We start from the raw sequence: 23,581 nt of genomic DNA, 5'->3' as shown, positions 1-23,581 counted from the left end.
CCGGAGTAGATCGACGGGTCTCGATGAGTTGTAAGGAGCCTGAAGAAACCCTGCGAGGATAAGCCGGACGTTTCGAGAAGTTGCGAGCGACTTTGCTCTTTATTTTTATAGAGTCATGCGATTGCAACCAATGCTCATCTACACTTTTCGATGGAATATTTTGGCGATTTATTTACCGCTACAGCATATTGGTCCTAGAATCAGTACCAAGATATTTTTAGCCAATGCCTAATCACCCAGCGTAAATTTTTCCAGGTCCACCAAAAGCAAAAAAGATTCCCTTGAGCCTCATAAAGATCTTACAACAGAGAAACGGACAATAGACAATGAGTTAGAATTTAATTTATCGAAATGTCAAGTCGTGAACATCCTATCAAGACAAATGCTATTCCCCAACTAATTTAAATAAATTAGCGTATCCACCCCAGGGCTGTTCCTAACACTGTTGAAAACGCAAACACAACCCTGTCTTGAAGTTCTTAATGTCTCTCCTCCCCCTCTCTTCAGAAGAGATATCAATCCTTTAGGCCAAGAACAAAGATAAGCAATCAATTGAGAGATAGAGCTAGAACATAAATCTTATGAAAACGTATTCTAACAATTGGGACTATTCTCGTTGAACTATAAGAGAATAATCGGTAGTCTTATAATGGCATACAGAACACTGAGTAAGCCAAGCCACTCGGACAAGAAAATTCTACCAGAATTTCACCACTGCGCTCTTCCAGTCGACTTTCGAACAGTGACACATTAAAGAACAACAACTCAGGTGTGCTCCCACTTATTCTTATTAAAATTTGCTCCAATCGGAATGCTATCCTAGCCGAAATGACCGTAGTGCTTTCAGTGGATAGTTTAAAGATGATAAATACAGCGTATGTATTCAGATTTCGATGGCACCTTTACTAGTAACACCTTCACAGTCGAAGTATGCCAATCCGGTCAAGTTTGAAGAGTTTCGAAGTTATGTCTGAAAGGCTATCGATACGTTGAGAAGCGTCTGGTTTAAACTTGCTAACGGTTGAAGGAGATGTGTAGCGCGGCGCACCGACTCGTGATAAATTGCGGATGCTCGACCAAGCACCTTCAGCTGGGTGAGTCCAGTAAAACTAATGCAGTCAGCATCAAATATCGAAGGCTTACAGAACTATTAATTTTGGGGATTTATTTGCTATCACAAGGAGACTTGGCGAGCACGTACTTACCTAAGGATTACTAGCTCCTGCTTGGGCCATCTGTGTCTGGCAAATGTCTCACAATTTACCCACTGCTATCATAACTGCGTATATTTATATAGCCTATTATCATCATCCTCGTTTTCCCCCTTATCCTAACAATTCGGTCTACTTACAATATATACATTACTAATTAATTAACGTATCCATTTATTTCTTGAAACAGTCATCTAGCACTCAAGAATCACTTTATTACTTCCCGAATAGCAAATAACCAACATCCTGCCTGTTAATGCGACAGCTTTTTATATTTAGAATCCCTGCTTCCATGAGACTGTGGTATAATGTAACGTCATATGCTATGTTAAACCCACACAGCTTATTATATCTGGCTTATTTATTCTGACTGTTTCTGGATGAGAGTTTGCGTGTACACATCTTATCCTACTCATCACCTGTAAGTAACGCGAGTTAGGTTGATAATGACATACGAGGGTAGTCAGGATGTATAATTCAATACCAATCAACATACAATATAATCGGATTCAGAAATAGAGCCACTAAAAGGCAAACACTCTCAAATCGCTACATAAACAAGCCCACGAATGAATGCCAAACTGACCGGACTTATTGCTAGATTTTCACCCATCGGACATTACCTGATACCTGAAACCGTACTGAAACAACAAAAAGCGAGCACAAATAAATCAGACGGTTTATACGGGCTTGTGAAAAAAGTATTGGATTTTGGAGGTTAACGGCCTTGAACTGCCAGGTCATCTGGCGGTGTTGCTACTGGTAAGTCCTACTGGATACGCCGTGGCGTATGAAGCGGCTACAAAATCCCTTCATCTATAGTGGTTTTTTCGCTAAGTATTTATCCTGTCTCACCATGCTGGTGCGCCTTATCTTATCTAGTATATTGACTTCCCATTTTCTTTGCTGAAGATGTCACTGGACATCCAGACGGGGTTAGTGTAATCTCCAGTAGAAGCCTATGCTTTCCTTACAGTACTCTTATATTCAAGAACTTTGCTCCTAGTACTAACATGCGTAACCTACGACAAGAACGTATAAACATCGTTCCAAGTTAAGGGACCAAAAGATAAAATATAACCTTCGTAAACACACTCAGTTCTATATCTTTTGACCAGCATACTACTTTGTCAGTTATTTCCCATTGGCTTAAATACTCTGGTCGAGGTACATGCCCCGTGTCCTTAGACAGCTGTGTCAAGTCACCAGTCATATTTAACCGGTTTGGTAAGGGGTTGAAAGCATAGTAGTGTTAATGTACATTCTCCGTCCCTGTTCTCACTAGGATTTTGTATTTGCATAGAGGTTTCTAATGAATTTAACCAAAAAGCTTTCGAGAAACCGAGGTATATCACACCAACTTTATTTTGAGGTCGATGATGGCGGGCCGTATATTCATCGCATTCAGCAGACTGATGATCTTTGGGTGGCCCTTCCCCAAACCGTTTTGTCAGAGTGAAAAATGTTTTTAGATAACAAGTCGCTTAGGCCATCATACACCAGAGATTTCAGAATCTTTGAGGGTACTAAATGAAGTGCCGCCAGACGGCAATTTGAAGGTTCATAGCATCGGTTGCCGTTGAAAATTGATGTGGTGAGTACCAACTTCCGATTACTTTTGACTGCATCTTGGGTTAGCAGATGACAGGACACCGAAATAAGGCGCATTGCCAAGAATAAAGGCGCGGTGAGACCATAATTTATGGACGGTCTTTGAGCGAGGCTAAAGTGACCTGGTAAGCTAGCTCTGTCCTTGGGTCCACTTCGGAGACTCATGTTAAGTTGCAGGTGGGGTCCTCGTTGTTGTGAGTCGTGCGTAATGGTCGTTATGCCTGAAAATATTTTCCTCAGGAGCGGTAAGGCATCACCGTTGTTATTTGCTGGGTCATTAGAACTCAACAACTGGGGAACTCGGTCTTTGACTTTCTGAAGAGATGTTGCGTGGTGGAGTGTTTTTGGGATTGAAGACAAGTTTATCGATCAGCTTTGTCTGGTGTTTTGGCGCCTTTTCCGCTAGTTACTCGCTTGTTTGAACCGCCTATATGTACTACCGTCATTAGTTCGTTTGTATTCCTAGTAGTATATTTTACGTATTTTACATACTATTCCTTGTGACTTAAAGCTGCTTATAGCTTTTGAGTGTCATTCTTGGAACACTGGTTTGTAGCACCTAAGTTTATGTTAATTAAAAATCCCAATAAGCAACCACGTTGAATTGAGGGTAGGTCTTTCACTTTACTTGATGTAGATTTTTCTTTAAAGTTAAGTGTCCGAAACCTCAACGCCCATTGCCAGAAGAGTGTTTTAGTTCAGTTCTGTAAGTAAGACTGTTTCCTCTGATGGTGTGGTTCCTTTTCTCCAGGTGAGCCAGGATTGAGAGATTATCAACTATGAATTCTTCGCTTGTGAAGATGCAGTCTTATTGTGATAACGTGCAGCTATTTCTCCACTTAGTTGCTGACTTCACATCAAATAATCGTAGTTGCTCAATGAACTTAAAGAACTGAGCTTAGTATTATTTGGATCACTTAGTTCTCACAACTCATCCAACTTAAGACGGCATATGCGAACGAACAATATTGTTTTCCGTTGGGTCCTCATGCTTTACTCTATTATACCGTAATTTCTATGTGGGAATGTCGAAGTATTAAACCAGTTAAGGTAAATTATGAGTTATTGATAACAGTGAAATAGATTACGTAAATAAACATTACGAGTAAAAATTACAACTTGGCAGTGTAATGACAGGTTTACCAGCTGTGATAAGAATAATGAAATCTTGAACCAATTTTTTGTAGTAGGAAGTAGGTTAATGACTTGAAAGACACATGGTTCTAGTTTAACAGTATGAGGACTTAATATTTTAAAGCCACCTAGTAACCCATTTTGTATGGTAAACTTGCGGCGTTCGTATATAGAGTCGATGCTTTCGATTTGAAGCCCATATCTTGGTTCTGTTAGTCTAGACGTGCTTTATATGAATGAACAAGAAACATACGTAGATATGGCTTTACGAATACGTAGTCTCCGCCCCTTTCACCTTATTTCGTCCTTGACACTCCACAAGTGAAATAGGCAGTTACAGCTTGTTCTTCTACCGGCATCGTTGGGACTGTCCGGATGCATGTAGACTCCTGTTGATAACTGGTATCGAAATGTCTCAAAAGTGACAGTCGCCATTTAAGAGGAAGAAAAGCCTATTTTGAGCAGCTAGGGTCTAGTATTCCTGTCCTTGACCAATAGTACTGCTTATTGAGTTAAGATATTTTTAAACACCAATGACTGTTTTATGAACTTCCACTCTTGAATATGATATGCTTCATCATTGAGGTCCATGTTTTCTAGGATACCTCTGACAGTAATGTCCCTTCCGCGAAAGAATTCTCAAGATTCCTTAGGGCCGTTCCTGATGAAATTGCAGTGCGAATATGACATATTTAGAAGTATTCTCATGTTCTCCCTGAGGATTTAGCAAGTGACTAGCCAGCACAACATCCGCATCGTCAGCAATGGGGAGCGTTACTTAGGGTTTGGAATAATTTAGTTTCCTACCCTTGGGTAAGTCATTTGGCCGTTAGTGGTTCAGTTTAAAAAAAAATCATGAGCTTCCTGCTTACGTTTTGGTTTTTCCCCTTTAAACTGAGATAAAGGTCAGAGTGGTCTCTTAGTTTCATGATTATTAGAGAATCATCACGAACCTTTACTGTTATGTTGAGGTTGGGGTCCTTTGTGTTTCACCGTTGAATTGTGGTTCGAGTTCTCACGTTTCTTAATGACCGGTTGGACAATTTTAGTAGCAGGTTTTATGACTAGTGTATTAACTGAGCTCCTCCCAAGACCTAGGCAGTTGAGCATTTTCAACGCTGACGGATTATTTTTAACCCTGTTAAAAGTAGTCCAATTGCTCATAGTAACCTTGATTGACCATAACTGCATTTAGAGGAACTAAAGTGGGAGACACAAATTTGACAAAAGAATTTAATACTGTTGGTGTTTTGGCGGTTCTGAGTTGCAGCCTATCATTATTTTCAAAAGAAACTTCGGTACTAACCCTTGCTGCCTAAGGGAGATAAACTCTCTGATCCAGTTAAGTTCCTAGTGTAACGAACCTGTCTGATGTGTTGCTCAAATAAAAAATCATATACAAATTCCCTATTGTCCATCCACTTTGTTTCAGTCTCCGGATATTAGGTCACTGTTGAACCTATTGTAGTATATCTACTTAATATTTCAAGCCACGATTCGGTGGTTTAATTCTATATTCCAAATGAGGCTTTCTATACATCGAGTATAATATCCTTGACTTATTTTCATTCAAGCTAAGACAATGAATTCGTGAAGTTGTTGCTAAATAAATATCCTCCCTTGGTTATTTATTCATTTTAATCACTTTTTGGTTGAGATTTCCGCAACTCAGTTTGAATAGGGATTCGACTATCGGCCACTATATCTCAGATCCCGCTGCACTTCGGTTTTGGTAGCTACATAATATCATTAGCTCCCCTCTGAAGGTCGACTACACTACTCTGTATTACCAAGTGAGTTATATCGTATCTGATTATATGGTTTAAAGTTATCAGATTCATTGGTCTTGCTGGCCTTGCTGAGTTCATAACTAATGAAGTCTCCGCTCGGACTTAGAAACTTAACAGCTTTTATTGCCTGTGTTGTAAGCGAGATATCCGTTCACCATTGGAGAGCTAAGTTTATTGTTCAACGGTGCGCTTTGTATAATTCTACACCCACGAGGTATAGCTTGTAAAAGTGGAAGACTTATGGGCCTCAAGTACTTGATCGTGAATGTATTCAAATCATTCCACCCATTCGGTGTGCCCACCGGGTGAGTAATACTGAGGTCAGACGTACAGTTCTAAGCTTCAATGCAGCAATCCAATGCACTAAAAATTGTCTGGAGTACTTGAATTTCCGGAGTTATATTTTTATAATGCCAGTGGCTTTCTCCTCATATTTCGACAACTCTAGTTTATCGGTTAAGCAAAGTTTGTGGTCTAGGTAACATCGCAAAGGTTTCAAAATATTATGAGTGTTAAAATCTCGTACTCCAAACTGGAAAGTCAATCAGTCGGTAACAATGTAGAACCTCGTACCTACGTACATCAGTTCGAGTTGCCATACCACATTAGCACAGAGATGCAGTTATCGACTCAAATCCCCTAGTGGTAGAGTTAGTAAGAGTATAAGCAGTAATCGGAAAGATTACAGTTTGAAGATTTTATTCAAGGAGTATAATCCAGTGAAATAAATTTGGAAAGAAAATAAAGGACATGAAGAATTCAGACTAGAATTTGGGAGAACACAAAGAGTGGATGCACCTGCACCAATGCAAACGATTTTGAGCCATGTCATTCTGGGTCTCTAACCATCGGTTGCTATCATCTTGTGGTCCCCAACCAGGTAGTCTACACCTACCAACATGGCTCAGTCCACTTGTCAGTGACTTCATGGATTTGTGCCATGTTTTGGTCTGCCCGCCCCTAGCTTTCTTCCAACCTACTCCTATATCATTGAGCATCGCACGTCGAGGCAGTCGGTGGTTGGACACACGTAACATGTGTTTTCACCTGGTTTTCGACCTGGACGTGGTTGTATAGACCAGGTATTCACACTACGTCAGGTTCTAGAACACAGACACACATTCAGAAGCCCTACAATGGTAGTATTTCTCGACCTCAAGGCAGCATCCAACTCTGTTGATCGTGAGGTTCTATGGCAGTGTTTGTCACTGAAAGGAGTACCAAAGAAGTACATTAACCTTGTAAAGGCTCTCTACTCGAATACAACTGGCCGAGCGAGGGCTTATGGCGAACTGTCATCAGAATTGATTACCTCAAGTGGTGTTCGTCAGGGCTGTCCACTCTCCCCATTCTTGTTCAACTTTGTAGTTGACGTGCCTTTAAAGATAACACTTTCCGCATCTGACTTTCCAGGGGTTGAACTTCTACCGGGAGATCCACTTGTTGACTTGGAATATGCCGATGACATAGTTCTGTTTGGTGAAGACGCTGACAAAATGCAGAGTCTTCTGACCACTGTAAGCAACAATGCAAGCATGTTTGAGATGCGATTCTCCCCCTCGAAATGCAAAATGTTGCTTCAGGATTGGGTTCCATCGACACCCGAACTAATGATAGGGAGTGAAGTAGTTGAGCGTGTTGTCTTCGAAACATTGCTCGTATATCCTGGGACCATCGAGTAAGTAACGCAGTTGTTAGGAAACGGGTTCTAGGTAAGGATGTCAAATGAATTGATGAAGTGGTGAAACTACATCAGTTGAGATGGATGAGACACATGTTACGTGTGTCCAACCACCGACTGCCTCGACGTGCGATGCTCAATGATATAGGAGTAGGTTGGAAGAAAGCTAGGGGCGGGCAGACCAAAACATGGCACAAATCCATGAAGTCACTGACAAGTGGACTGAGCCATGTTGGTAGGTGTAGACTACCTGGTTGGGGACCACAAGATGATAGCAACCGATGGTTAGAGACCCAGAATGACATGGCTCAAAATCGTTTGCAATGGTGCAGGTGCATCCACTCTTTGTGTTCTCCCAAATTCTAGTCTGAATTCTTCATGTCCTTTATTTTCTTTCCAAATTTATTTCACTGGATTATACTCCTTGAATAAAATCTTCAAACTGTAATCTTTCCGATTACTGCTTATACTCTTACTAACTCTACCACTAGGGGATTTGAGTCGATAACTGCATCTCTGTGCTAATGTGGTATGGCAACTCGAACTGATGTACGTAGGTACGAAGTTCTACTTTTTTTCTGACTGACTGAGAGTGCTTACTGTTCCGTCTATTTGGACATAACTCAAACGACTGTCTACTGGGATCCATTTTAATTGACTTGGTTCTGTCGTAGGACTCTGTGCTGTATCTACACCAGCGAGGTGACCGAAGGCAACATCAGGGCTTTCAGATACACGGGGCTTAAATCGAGTTGGTTCGTTACTTTGACATGGTGAAGTCAAAGAATGACACTACTCGGATCCTGTATGCGCGTTTCGGAGACTCAGCACACGTCTATGGCGCTTGATTCTATAGTACATAAACCTTGTGCAGGCTCTTTACTTGAACACTACTAGTCGAGTGAGAGCTTATGGCGAACTGTCATCTGCTTTTACAACTTCAAGTGGTGTCCGTCAAGGCTGTCCACTTTCTCCATTTTTGTTTAACTTCATCATAGACTTATTGGTGGAAATAACATTCTCGTCTACTGAATTCTCAGCTATTGATCTCCATCCAGGAGGTCTACTTATCGACTTAGAATACGCAGATGATATAGTCATGTTTGGTGAGGACGCTGATAAAATGCAGAGTCTTCTGGTAGCACTAAGCAACAATGCCAGAATGTCTGGAATGCGCTTCTCTCCCTCTAAATGCAAACTGCTGCTTCAGGACTGGTCTGCGTCAACACCTGAACTAAGGATAGGGAGTGAAGTAGTCGAACGCGTTGACAACTTCACTTATCTTGGAAGTCTGATCAGCCCTAATGGGTTGGTGTCTGACGAAATCTCAGCACGGATTCGAAAAGCTCGTTTGGCTTTTGCCAACTTGCGTCACCTTTGGCGAAGGCGAGATATCCGTCTATCAATAAAAGGACGAGTATACTGCGCGGCAGTCCGTTCTGTTTTAATTTACGGCAGCGAAACATGGCCATTAAGAATAGAAGGTACTCGTAAGCTACTAATATTTGACCACAGATGCCTCAGAAATAATGCTGGCATCTGCTGGGATCACCGGATAAGTAATAGTGAGGTTAGACGCAGGGTATTAGGGAATGATGGTAAATCAGTTGATCAGCTTGTGAATCTTCATCGACTGAGATGATTGAGCCACGTGTTACGTATGCCCGAACACCGATTACCACGACGTGCAATGCTAACCGGTGTTAGAGATGGTTGGAAGAAAGTTAGGGGCGGCCAAACCAAAACGTGGCATCAGTGCTTGAAGTCACTAACTTGTAGTCTGAGCCATGTTGAGAGATGCAGACTACTTGGTTGGGGTCCGCGTGACTATCGTAACCAATGGTTGGAGACTCTTGGTGACATGGCTCAGAATCGATCACAATGGCGTCGGTGTATACACTCTCTGTCTGCCCTCAAACTAAGAGATTAAAATCACTTCATATCTTTCTTTCTACGAACTAATTCTTTCTTCCTGTACTATATCCTTATTGCAATCTTTCTTTTATATATTACCACCTTTGAATTAACTACTTTTATGAATCCGGTGTCCATCTTGTTTTTTCAACTTTGTAAAGGGACGGAGGATCTGTGGTGGTCGTATTCGATATATCCCTTAAACTTCGTATACAATTCGTCTTGATAACCGTCCTATTTAACCCCAACGGTATATTATTCAGAAGGCGAATACGAAGCGTTGATTACGTTTATTTCGAGACCACACACACAGATGTCCAAAATTACAGATGCATTAAACGAGCATTAAGAGTTGTGTCGAACGGCAAACAGGCAAGCGAGCGACTGAGCGAATGTAAGTAATCGAGTACAATCAAGCGAGCGAGAAAGCAGAGTCAGCCATATGAATAACGTGGACATATATATAGCATGTGAAATTAATGAGTAATCGAATCAAATAAGCGGTTAGTAGTGAGACTAGCAGAGTGACATAAATGCGTAGGCCGTAAGCAATATTCAAGCATGCGTATTTCATACAAGCACAAAATAATAATAAGGGTACAATAAGTTGTTATAGTGCGGATGGCTTTGTCCGCTAAATAAGTTAGCAAAAGGGCTTAACTGAGTTAAATGAGAATAAACCCATTTGCACGTGAGTCGCTATAGGCCTACATTAACTTGCCATTCAGGTTGACTAGAGAACATGGGAAACCGAAGTGTGGCTGATGGCCAGTTGAACTGATCCCTAAAGTGTTCTGCCCATCGATCCAATATCTTGGATTGAGAATGAATAATATGTCCATCTTTCTCTGAGATTGTTTCGCTAACGGTCGCGTTCCTAATTCCGGTTTCCTTCACGAGTCTGAACAATTGTCTGCTATTACCTATCACCGCTGCCTTTTCCATCTCTCTTGCTTTCGCTACCCACCACTGTTCGCGATCATTGCGTAGACTTCTTGTCAGCTTGCGCTTAAGCTGACTCCGCTCTTCACTATGTTCAGAGCCAGGTGGAATGAGTTTCCGAACATCTATCAGTGTGATAGATGCTGCTGAGATCCAGTGTTGCTCCCTAACCTTCTGGTTTACCTTACTAGCAGATATCACTGCTGTTTCTACAGCTTTTCGGATATCATTCCATGCTGCCTCGAGGTGGGCATCACATACATGTCTGCCTAACTGTTTTCCTAGTTGTTCCTGAAATATACTCTTAGCTTGACTATCATTAAGTAGGGCCCTAAGAGGTTTCCTTGCAGCGTCTTTCCTACGTCCAGTAAGACGCAGACAGATACGCGCTCGCACTAGAGCATGATCTGAATCTAAGCATGTGCTTTAGAATGAGCGACAGTCTTCTATCGAGCTCCTCCATCGGTGGCTGATAGCGATGTGATCTATTTGGGTCCAACGTTAGGACGAATGAGGGGTCGCCATGTTAAAAGATGTTTTTCCTTATGCTTAAAGTTAGTATTTGCCAGGAACAGGCGGTTATCTGAGCATAGCTGCAACAGACGGTCGCCATTATCTGTTCTTTGAGCCACGACACCATAAGATCCACCTAGGTGTCTTTCCCTATCGCTTAGTTTACCTACTTGAGCATTAAAGTCACCGGCCACTATTACTACATCAGAGCGCCTAGCTTTTCGGAGAAGTTCGGAAAGCTTTCTGTAAAACTCATCTTTTACATCATCTGAGCTGCAGTCAGTGGGAGAATAGGCAGAGACGACGAAGAGGCAACGACGAGTGTCCCTATCTTTCCGGATTCTTACTGTTCCGTTCAGTTGGACAGCGCACAGACGACTGTCTACTGTGATCCACTCTAAGAGAGCTAGTTCTGCCCTAGGACTCAATGCTATACCTACGCCGGCGAGGCCACGGGAAGCAGAATCAGGGCTTCTAGATACACGAAGCGTAAATCGAGTCGGTTCTTTATTTTGGCATGGTGAGGTCAAATGAATGACGCTACTTGGATCCTGTATGCGCGTTTCGGAGACGCAGCACACATCGATGGCGCGAGATTCTAAAGTCCTAGCTAAGGAAGCTTGCTGTCCTATTTGGCAAAGTGTTCGTACGTTAAAAGCTCCTACGTGTAGTTTAGAGCGTGGTTTCAGGAGACTAGGAATAGCGTTCCACGTACTCGAATGGTTTGCCCTAGCGGTGCGAGGTGATAAAGAGACGTAAGGAGGGTTAGTCATGGAGATAAGAGAGGTATTAGAAGGTGTAGGAAGGATTTGAATGTGACCAACTTGGTCTCGTCTGTTGTTACGGGTATGAGGGCTGATGTCACTTCCCGGCTGCCCACACCGTGGAAGGGTATTTCTTGAGGAACCTGAAAAGGAAATTGGATTAGTGTTGGTCTTGACGACCTGGGAGCGTGACCGCAGAGCCCAAGGGACAACTGCTTGAGGCCGGTCGCGCACGGCCTTTTCGTGGAAGGTTTTTAATGTGTTAGCTCCGTTCTTCAAAGGGCCTTACCGCCGGAGACGGGAATCCGTGAGGTAAGGTGAGGTGTGACATTTTTCGGGTCGACCTTTTCTAACCCCACCCCTCCTTGTGGGAAGGCAGCATCGCTGTCATGCTGGTTGTCCGAGGGGAACACCTTACTGCTATCACACCTCTCTACAGTCAGCAGTACGACTTCGCCCTCAGACCTTGAGTTGCTGCTTTCAGTCTTACCGTTCTCCAGTCGACCTGTCTGGCATGGTAGAACCTACAGGAACATATGTTCTAGCCAATATAGTTCGGTTGGATCATCACGATAGGCAAGCCCGACCACCGCGTCAAGGTAGCAGCTTCGGTCGGGGTGTGTGACTATAAATATTGATTAACGCTTGATTAAATGGAGTTGGCTCACAAGCCTTCTCCACTGCGTGTCGTTTCTCTTCGTTCCTCTTATGGTCTGCTTGGATCAATGATTATACAAAGTATACGTATTCGAAATCCTTTCTCGTATTTGACTTATTTAATTCTGTTATCCACCAATGCTAGTTAAGTCGATAATTTTATACGATTGACGATATATATATAACAACCAAGCATATATAACTGGAGTCAGATCTCAAGCCACAAAAATGGTGAACCCGTCGACAACATCGTCCTATCTAATCGACGTCAAAATGATGGGCCCCACTAAAAATCTTAGTGTCTGATTGTAATTATGGACAACTCAATATAGTCTGTTAAAACAGTGTCTTGATTTGTTGATACCATCTAGTTGATGTCTTCAGGACCCATTCACAGGTATACATCTCTGTTTCATTTGTACCGTGTACTAGTCGAGTCAGAGCTTATGGCGAACTCGAGTTGGTTCGTTACTTTGACATGGTGAAGTCAAAGAATGACACTACTCGGATCCTGTATGCGCGTTTCGGAGACTCAGCACACGTCTATGGCGCTTGATTCTATAGTACATAAACCTTGTGCAGGCTCTTTACTTGAACACTACTAGTCGAGTGAGAGCTTATGGCGAACTGTCATCTGCTTTTGCAACCTCAAGTGGTGTCTGGCAAGGCTCTCCGTATTTGTTTAACTTCATCATAGACCTACTGATAGAAATAGCGCTCTCGTCGAATTGCTTTATATCTTACTTTCTACGAACTAATTCTTTCTTCCTGTGCTATATCCTTATACACAATCTTCCTATTGTACATTACTGTCAGTGAAGTATCTAGTTCTGTGAATTTGGTGTTCATCTTGTTGTGTTAATGAGGTGTGGCAACTTGTACCGATGCACATATGTGCCTGGTCCTACGTTGTAGCTGACTGACTGTACCATGGAAACTAAATCCGCCTTGTCAAATTTTGTTTATCGTTTAAAACTCATCACGTTTGTTACATTGTTATAACTTAAAATGTCATGTATTTGTCTGTGATGATATTACTGTTTATATTTTGCCAAGGTTTTATGATCGTTTGGTTTATTCCCCCGAGTTGATTAATAAAAAACGAAGTACTTGAGAGCTTCCATGTTTTCGTCTCTGTTTCTCTTTTGAAAATTACAGATTTCCAAGTTCATTTGATTGATACTTCTTAGGCTTAAAAATTGTCATATTGTTTTTGTTACTAAAAGTGTTGGTGTTTGGCTTAGACTTAATTTCCACACCGGGAGTACTATAAAAGCAATGGCTTTTTTCCTACAGCCGTTAGATCTATTTTTTGAAGTCGAAATACTCTAGCCACCGTTAAATATCGGTTTTTATGTCCACACTAACTTATTATAGAAAATGATCTATTGTGCCAGTAACTTTGTTTCTTGTACATCATGTCTTCATTTTCTAGTCTACTTCAACATACTTCCATAAGAAACTGCAACAAAATGGGTAAGAAGAAAGGTTATGGGAAGAGAAGTAGTAGTAGTAGCAGCAGCAGTTCCAGCAGTAGCTCTGGTGGCAGGTACAGGCCTGAACGAATTGAGAAGCGACGTTTGAAGTACAGAAAAAAAATGATGAAAGTATGTGCTTTGAATTTTTTATATCATTAGAAAAACCGTTGTATTTGCGGATATTGCCCTCATGGTGTTCTAGCCTGCGACCAAAACTTTATGCAAAGATATCAGGTAATCGACGCAAATGTGTGATTTTTCACTATCATTCCAATCACCTTGCATTAGTACACAAATTTTATGCATCGAACTTGTATGAGCTAGAAAGTGTTGAGCTAAGTTAAATATCTTAGCGCCTAATATTTGTTGCTTAACGGTTATATTAAAATACCGTGAAGCCTACGTCCCATGCATCTGAGCATCGAATCTGTAAGCTGAATAACTTGATCGCAGACTTGGTGGGTCGAGCTTAGTCAGTACTAGGATCAAAACACCGTAACATTTGTTACCTTTCAGTCATCAAATAGTTTATTTAACCCAATATTACAAGTACTCGATTGCTTTCATTTTAGTTAAGTTGTCGGGCGGGGTTCGATCTAAGTCTCAGGTTTAAAGCTCGTTCCACCCATATCAATCTGAGCTACCGGGTACTTAACATTAACAACCCTCTCATTTGGAGTCTGGTCGAAGATATCTATATGAATCTGTATCTGTTAAATGAGTCTAAAAATGTGTTATTCTTGTTATTAACCATCACCATCCATCAATTACTAGCTAGGATTTGCTAACTATTCTAAATATAAAATTTAAACTATAAGGGTAAACAGTACATGACGGAGAATTTTAATGAAATTATTTTAACATTTCAGAAGCCTGGTGGAGCAAACGTCTTAATGTATACAACAAGCGATTATGATGAGTCAGTAGGAAGTTTGGTTGAGGCGTTTATATGATCATGGGGAGAATTATGCAATTATATTTAGTAGTTACGTTTAAAGTGACTAGCAAAATAGTTATGATGTGAAAGAGCTCCATCTAATTGAGTTGCGAAAGTTTGGAAAATAAAAAAATATCTATGAAGAAAACGAGCTATACCATGATACCAGTGTTAAAATTTCGTTTGATATTCTACTTGTGATTGAATAAATTTAGATCGTAAAGACATCACTACTCCTTTTGCCTTTTACTTAACTAATCAGAGAATAAGGTTAATGCAAAACAAATTTACCATGAGTCAGCTTGAACAAACATAAAATTAATTACAAATTATTAATGAATGTTTTCGGTTTAAATGATCTTTGACCTTGTACCCTATTAAATATATAACGTAATGGTATTGCCAATTAGAGAACGGTGATTTGTCGACCGGACCAATGACGCGTGAACCCGTACGAGCAGTATAGAGTTTTTGTCGGTCCTGCTTCCTGCCTAGCCCTGCCTGTTAAGTCCAGAACACCAATCTCAGTCTCTGTGATATGAATAATATATTTTAAACATACTGGGTTTATATACAAACCAAACAGACCACATCGTACCATAAAATAGAAAATAACATTTTTACAAGATCTAGCCAAAATTGGTTGTGAATGTGGGGGCTTGTCATTAATTGACTGGGCAAAACTCAAGAATGATAAAACGTATAATAATAGTTTATGGGTCAAAATAAAGCCTATAATAAGAGAGGAACATGAATATGAATAGTCTAGTTACTTAACAATTATACGATAAAAATATATGTATAGTATTAGTCCAGAAATAGATTCCAACAGTTACCATTCTTTATTCTCATCGAGATATAACAATCTGTCTTCTACCATCACTTAAAAACTTATATTATTATTTATTAAAATACTTTTCACTAAAGTTGCTCCTAACGATTTGTATATTAATCTTTTTTATTTTATAAGCATGGGATGACAGGAGGATATGGACCAGGTGGACAAAATATTGGAGGTGGTTATCATAAACACAACCCACTTTACCCCAATCCCATGACACCACAATATCCACCTGCACAGCCTTTCAACCCCATGCAACAAGCTTCAATGATGCCACAACAACCTGCAGTCTTTCCTAATCCTGGTTCGTTTCCACAATCAAATTCATTCTCTCAACCTGGAGGCTCTCACCAAACAGGTTATTTTCCGCAACCAGGAATGCCACAGCAAAATTATGGTCCAGGTCATCATGGAAACCAGCCATATCCCTCTTAATTTTCTAAATCCTTGCAGTACGCACATATCTGCTGTGAGTTTATACATATTTAGATTTTAATAAGTTTCTTACAATTGGTTGGGTTTTTTATACTTAAAATCAGTCTATCAGTTTCTTAAATGATACATATGCAACTGCAGTTGTACAAGGTTTAAATAATCCAAAACCAAAGACGTGAAATATTTCTCTGCAAAAGAAGCATGCGTTCTCACTTTCATATTTAGTAAGTACTGGGCAGGTAAAAAATCAATTTATCACAGTAAAAGTTATATGTCTGGCACCTTGAGTCATATGATGTACCTATGAATTTCACTGACATATTCAAGTATGTTAAATTAAATGCATGTTACTTTTGATGGTGTCCTACAAGTAGTGTCGTTTAAAGACTGAATAGCGAAATATCACATACTGTTCAGAAAAACTACGACTACGACTACTGTTATTATTATTATTATTATTATTATTATTGTTATTATTATTATTATTATTATTACTATTATTATTATTATTATTATTATTATTATATTCCCGTACACTTTGTTGTTTTGACTAAATTTCGGAAAGCAAAATTAACACTGTAGAAATGAAATAAATTCATTTTATTTCACATCCTCTGAATCGTCCACGTATGCACTAATTTTTTTTACAGATAGAATGTAACACGTATGTAACATGCGCAAGGTCATGTAGTTTGCTGGTGAATAACAATTGTAACTACCTCTTGTGTTCATACAACCCTACTTTGTAAAGGAACGAAATAATTGGGAGTTAGGTAGTTATGTAATCTACAATGATGAACTTACGTAACCTGTTATTAGTACGGTAGATAAAATGACAAAAATAATACTAACGACAAAAAGCTATATTTAAGCCACCATTGTGATGGCAAAAACTATTAGATGTAGTATGAGAAAATGTGGATATTTTGGTGGCTGAATTGATTTATGATCAAACAAGACTACGTATCTTGATAACTCATCGATAAAAGTCACTTGAACAAGTATGTGGTTCAGCAAAGAGGTCTTTTTTGAGCGATTACCGCTCAATGTTGCAAATTGACTAGAGTTAGAAATGCAAAACGGTGGATGTCAACTCAGTGGTCTGGAAATCATGAGCCCGATTCCTAGTAGAGTCGTGCATACCCACAGTGCTCAGTTGTTCCATACTAGGATGAAACAGTTGTTCAGTACTTCCTGGTTTTCAATGATTGTCCAACTAAGTTCAGTCAGTGATGCAAAAGTGCGTAGTCTCAATAGTCCCATATAATCAGCTAAAATCTATCTTCTTGGTGTTCTGCTTCAATGGTTTCATGAATCAAGGGGTATTTTTTGTTTATTTTGCTTATGTTACCGTGATCAATAAATTATTATTAGTAAACATATACTTTATTATTGTGAAAAGGTATATGTTTGAAGTTGTATGGTTTTGAGAGGAAAGCCATTTAAAAGAAAACCTTTTACTGAACCGATTTCTTGTTTCATATTCAAAGATTATTAGGTCTGCAAAACGATTTGTGCATTACGTAATGATATCTCTAGCTTGGTCCGTTCCTCTGTGAATTGAACTTGTGCGGATGTAAGAGGCAGTTATATGTAAAGTCACATTCCTAAAACATCTCATATGTAAAAAAATCAGTCAACATGTGAAAGAGTCCCTGAAATGGTGTACTAATACCATGATGGTGATTAATCACATGACTATACTTTTACATGTGCTCTACCGAATAGTGAAGAATATGGTGCGAATGATTCAAATTTTTTCCTAGAGAAGACTAACGATTGACAGGCTATTTGTGTGCGCATCCAATTATCTTTCAAGATTAATTGAAATGCCAGTTGATTTACAAGGTTAAAAGCCTTCACAACCAACACAACTGACTGTCTCAAACCCAAGTTTGTTCCGTTTGTTCTCTGATTCGGAACTTTATGACTGTCACTTGCTTACCCTCAAATAAAATGCAAATTTATCTTATTTCTCCTTAAATGTGTATGACGTTCTATGTACACATAGTTTAGAATCATTTCTACAATAACTTTCATCTCACTCAACTGCCCAAAGCAATGCTGGCGTATGTTAGAAACGTCAATTAATGCTGACATTAAACCTAGGACACTTAGTTAGGATGACACATCGGTTGATGAGACAGTGAATCTTCAACTGATGTGGTTAGGGGGTGTATTACATGTGCTCAATCACCTATTGTGAAGTGTGGTGTTAGCTGGTGTGAAAAAATTTGTAAGAAATATAGGGATGAGCAAACCAAGACGTGTAGACTATTTAGTTGTACTCCATATTATTATCCTAAACAATAGTTGATGTTAAGTGATGTGGCTTATAATCGGCTACTAGATATCGCTATTGTCTCCGAATTTGTTTAAATATCATGCCAGCCTACAGAGGGGTGAACAGTACGCTAATAGTTGACTAATTGCTCTAGTTTTTCATGAAGGATTCTTGATTTATTCGTCGTTGAGTTGAATTCTAAAGGATCTTATTGCTGTGGCATTTTTGCATCCAGTGAGACACAAACGCGTCCTCACTCTAAAATGTGATCAGGATCTAGACATGTGCTCTAGAATAAGCAAATTCCTTTGTCGAGCTTCCAAAGATGGCTGATGACAAGATTGTCTACTTGCATTCATCGTTGGTCGTATCGTGGTGTTGCCGTGTCAGTCGCTGTTTCTTTTCGTTTAAAGTTTATGGTTGTTAGGACTAAACGGTTGTCTAGGTATATTGGCTTCCGAAAATACTGTTATCTATTCGCTGAGTTGGGACACTTAGAATCCATCTGATCGCTTTATGGTTTGGTTAAGATATAGCCATTATAATCACCTGTTATGATTACTGTGACTGATCGTTTGATTTTTTGAAAGAGAGCAGAAAGTTCTCTGTGAAACTCATCTTCATCTTAGCCCCAGTCGGTGGGATCCTAAGCAGAGACAATAGTGTGTGCCCTTGTCTTTCCTTGTTCATAAGCGATTGTCTTGGAATCTAGACCAGGAGGACCTATTCCGCTTTGGAACCCTATGATGTACACCAAACACTAGCAAGGTCACGAGAAGTGCCGGTTGAGTCTCCAGACGCTCGAATAGTAGATCATGGTCTTCATCCTGACTAGGTGAGGTCAAGTGAATGACTACCATTGAATCCTGTATGTGGGTTTCAAAGACAGCGCAATATTCTGTAGTTCTAGCTAATGAAATCTGTTTTGACGTAAGGTTGTAATGTTGAAAGCCCCAACATGCGCTTTTAAGAGGTCAGGAATAGCATTTCGTGAACTCAAATCGTTAGCATTAATGGTGGGTGTGGATAAAATCATAAGAGAATAGGTGGAATGAATATTAAGTAGTGACAAAGGGATTCGAAAATGAACAAGAGAATCTTGAGTGTTGTTCGAGATGCGTGGACAGTTATCACTTCCTAGATTTCTATATCATGGGAGGACATTTTTTCTTGAGTCATCTGAAAAGAAAATTAGATTATTAGTTGTTTTGGCAACTCAGGATCATGACCATAGTGCTGATGAGACAGCTCTTGAGGTCCGTCGTACACAGTCTTTGAAAAATCTTGATAAATTGGCATTATTCATATTTATGCTAATAAATAATTTTCAATGACACACAAAGGGCAGTCGCAATTTATGTAATTAAGCCCTTTGACTGGTGAAATAATGCTAGCATAGTCAAAGTTTATTATTCTTTGTGCTGAAAACGTGTCTGAACCACAACGACGTTCTTTCAAATTTGTTATTAGGATATCATTTATGGTGGAATAGAAGAAAATCGGCAAGATTAATTAATCGTACCGACCACATTGCCAACTTAGGAGGGTGTTATAATTAGAACAGCGTAAAGTCGATTGGTTACTGCTTTTTTAAACAAGCTTGATCAAATAATGAAAGAATAGCTAATCTAATTTTTATACAGACATTAAACATACAACCTAATTTCAATTTATGTTTATCAAATTCCCGTGTACATATTTTTTTAGGGGTTATATATCCATCTGTCTACCCAATATCTTTTACTACTACTTTGGCATTCTTGATAGTTCTAGCCGACCATGCTGATGTGGCTTGACAACTTGCACCGATGTTAATTATGTCTGACATGCAGACATACATGCCATTTTGTTAGGATGGGGTCGGTAAACACTAATGGAAAGGAAGTGGTTGATCAAACTTCTCTACAGTTATCAGCTCATTTCTGTTATGAACTACAATTATAACTAGTGCTACTTATTGACCAATTTGATATGTGTGTAATCGGCTCTGAACCACACTCAAAATTCAGGCAATTTTAACTTTCGGTAAAAAAGTGTGAAGTAGTGTTATGAGGCTTAAATATCATTCAGTTACGGAGTTTGACTGTAAACCATCATTACTGTAATAACAAAATTATCATTTCTTTTTCTTTTTTTATAGATGACAAGAAAAACAACAAGATATTTGTTTGTAAGACTCTTGTCGTATATTCTATTTAGAAACGTAATTTAATTTATTTTATACCTTTAGAATCTTCTGTTATTACTCTGTTAAGGAAATAAAAGTACTAAACAAGTCAGTCTTTTCTTGAGTAAATTCTCAGTGTATATATCACAGAGGTTACTGATATGAGCATTCCGTATGTTGAATCGGTCGTGTGGTTAGGATCCAATGCTACTACAACACCAAATTCAGTGAAATTATCGCGCGCTGTGGCTTACCAAGAATAATAAGAATCTTCCGGGTATCGATAAGCTGAAAGATAAATCAAAAAGAAGAAAGCGGCAGCAAATGATCGAGAAATACATTTATTAATTTCAAATTGTTTGGTTTAATTCTTAACACGCGCAGAACGGAGATTTATGTGAAGATTATTTAAAAGTTAAAGAAGTGGAGTTACAATAATTTATTGTGAAGATATTTTAACAAGTCACGTTAAAATATATGGCAATTTTCATTAGTTACTATATTAATATATATGGCAGTATTAGAATTTTGTGTTAAAAATAGAAAAAACAAACAATGTTGTATAAGGGTAATACTTATGGTTTAATTACGAAAGTCAGGTAACGTTTATATTGGCATGCTGTCCATATGAGTTGATTTTTAATTGCATCTACATCAGTGGGCTAACTGAAGGAACAAATATATTGCCGTGGAGAGGAAGAATTCCAACTAATGTTCCATTTAGTTTGTGAAGTTTAATACGCTTTATTTGGTTGTAGGGAGATTTTTCTCAACTTCACTATTACTTAACCGTTTGTTTGACTCAGTGCGTGATAGTTCAGCCATTATATCAGTGCAACATGATAGTACCTAAATTTGATGGCGTGATTAACTAAACTATGTTCGTTATCATAGGTAACCAATATAATAGCCCAATTCGTAAACCCAAACACGTCAACAATGATGACTATGATGGGTTGATTAGAAAACCTTGAGGGCGTTCAAATAATAATTGAATTCAAATGACATGGAGGAGATATAATACAAAGCATGTGCAGGCCAGGTTATCATGTAGGTTGGCGAGGTATATACTTACTTACTTACGCCTGTTACTCCTCGTGAAGGAGCATGGGCCGCTCACCAGCATTCGCCATCCAACCCTGTCCTGGGCAATCCTTTCCAGCTCCTTCCAGTTTTACTTCATCCTTTTCATATCTGCTTCTATTATCCGATGTAATGTGTTTTTGGCCTTCCTCTTTTTCGCTTCCCTTCAGGATTCCAAGTTAGGGCTTGTCTCCTGATGCAGTTTGACGATTTGCGTAATGTATGTCCTATCCATTTCCGTCGTCTTTTCCTAACTTCTTCTTCAGCTGGAAGTTGGTTTGTTCTCTCCCACAGAAGGCTATTGCTGATGGTATCCGGCCAATGGATGTTGAGTATCTTGCGTAGACAGCTATTTATAAATACTTGTACTTTCTTGATTGTGGTTGTTGTAGTTCTCCAAGTTTCAGCTCCATACAGTAGAACTGTCTTGACGTTCGTATTGAAGATTCTCACTTTGATATTGGTTGAAAGTTGTTTTGAGTTCCATATGTTCTTCAATTGTAGGAATGCGATCCTTGCTTTGCCGATCCTCGCCTTTACGTCTGCATCTGAACCTCCTTGTTCATCGATGATGCTTCCTAGGTATGTGAAGGACTCTACATCTTCCAGAGTTTCGCCATCAAGAGTGATTGGATTTCTGTTTTTCGCTTTGAATTTGAGGACCTTGGTTTTCCCTTTGTGTATGCTGAGGCGTACTGATGTAGAGGCTGCTGCTATACTAGTTGTCTTTATCTGCATTTGTTCGTGTGTATGGGATAGGAGGGCTAGGTCATCAGCGAAGTCCAAATCGTCTAATTGATTCTGAGCTGTCCATTGTATTCCGTGCTTCCCCTCAGATGTCGGGGTCTTCATAATTCAGTCAACCACTATAAGGAAAAGAGAGGGCGAGAGTAATCAGCCTTGTCTGACTCCGGTCCTTACTTGGAATGCATTTGTCAGCTGTCCTCCATGAACCAATTTGCACTGTAGTCCGTCGTATGAGTTCCGGATAATATTGACAATCTTCTCAGGAACTCCGTAGTGTCGAAGAAGTTTCCATAATGTCCTCCTATCTGCACTGTCGAATGCCTTTTCATAATCAATGAAGTTGATGTATAGTGACGAGTTCCACTCAACTGATTGTTCGACGATGATCCGTAGTGTTCCGATTTGGTCTGTGCACGACTGATCCTTACGAAATCCAGCTTGTTGATCTCGAAGTTGGGCGTCTACTGCATCCTTCATCCGGTTCAGCAACAATCTGTTGAAGACTTTCCCTGGTATTGACAGTAGTGTAATGCCTCTGTAGTTTTCACATTTGCTCAGATCTCCTTTCGTTGAAATCTTGACGAGGTGTCCTTCTTTCCATTCCATTGGCACTTATTCCTCCTCCCAAATCTTTTTGAATAGAGGGTATAGCATGCTTGTGGTTGCTTCGATGTCTGATTTCAGTGCTTCAGCTGGTATGTTGTCGGGTCCTGCTGCTTTCCCGTTCTTGATTTGTCTGACGGCCATTCTAATTTCTTCCGTAGTTGGTGGGTTGACATCTATAGGAAGATCTATGTGTGCTGCTTCGATGTCCGGTGGATTCATTGGAGCCGGCCTATTCAGGAGTTCCTCGAAGTATTCTACCCATCTGTTCCGCTGTTCTTGAATTTCAGTGATTGGCTTGCTTTCTTTGTCTTTGACCGGCCTCTCTGGTTTACTGTATTTCCCTGCTAGTTTCTTCATTGTGTCGTAAAGCTGTTTCATATTTCCTTCTCTAGCAGCTTTTTTTGCCGTCGTTGCCAATTCTTGCACGTATTTCTTCCTGTCGGCTCTAATGCTCCTCTTCACTTGCTTGTTTGCTACCATGTATTCAGCTTGTGCTTGGAATTTCTCTGCTCGTGTTCGGCTGTTGTTAATTGCTGCCTTCTTGTTCTTCCTTTCTTTGATCTTGTCCAGTGTTCCTATAGAGATCCATTCCTTATGATGGTGTTTCTTCAGGCCCAGAACCTCTTGACACGTTGAAGTTAATGCTTCTTTGATGCCTTTCCAGTTGTCCTCCATACTAGTTTCTTCTTCCTTCAGTAGATCCTGTAAGGCTTGGAACCTGTTGTTGAGAGCTATCTTGAATTCATTGAGTTTGTCAGTATCTCGAAAGAAGGCTGTATTGAACTT

At 39.8% G+C, this 23,581-nt stretch overlaps 1 protein-coding gene across 2 annotated transcripts; it reads left to right on the top strand.

Moving 5' to 3' along the window:
- The first annotated feature begins 1,917 nt into the window (after positions 1 to 1,917).
- Positions 1,918 to 20,467, top strand: MS3_00003454 (uncharacterized protein). Of its 2 annotated transcripts, XM_051211260.1 has the most exons (6): positions 1,918 to 3,528; positions 3,574 to 4,769; positions 13,653 to 13,824; positions 13,855 to 13,929; positions 15,603 to 15,942; positions 20,333 to 20,418. In XM_051211260.1, exons 3-5 carry the CDS (start codon positions 13,690 to 13,692, stop codon positions 15,906 to 15,908), a joined length of 516 nt encoding a protein of 171 aa, XP_051071296.1. In that variant the 5' UTR covers positions 1,918 to 3,528; positions 3,574 to 4,769; positions 13,653 to 13,689; the 3' UTR covers positions 15,909 to 15,942; positions 20,333 to 20,418. The 2 variants fall into 2 exon arrangements, with proteins under 2 accessions (XP_051071296.1, XP_051071295.1); XM_051211261.1 differs by having other exon boundaries at positions 1,918 to 1,973; positions 4,557 to 4,769; positions 13,653 to 13,929; positions 20,333 to 20,467.
- The last annotated feature ends 3,114 nt before the right edge of the window (positions 20,468 to 23,581 follow it).

The sequence above is a fragment of the Schistosoma haematobium genome, chromosome ZW, assembly GCF_000699445.3.
Source record: "Schistosoma haematobium chromosome ZW, whole genome shotgun sequence".
NCBI classification, from domain to species: domain Eukaryota; kingdom Metazoa; phylum Platyhelminthes; class Trematoda; order Strigeidida; family Schistosomatidae; genus Schistosoma; species Schistosoma haematobium.
Note: the sequence above shows the minus strand (reverse complement) of the source record. Positions and strands in the feature narration are given on the sequence as shown.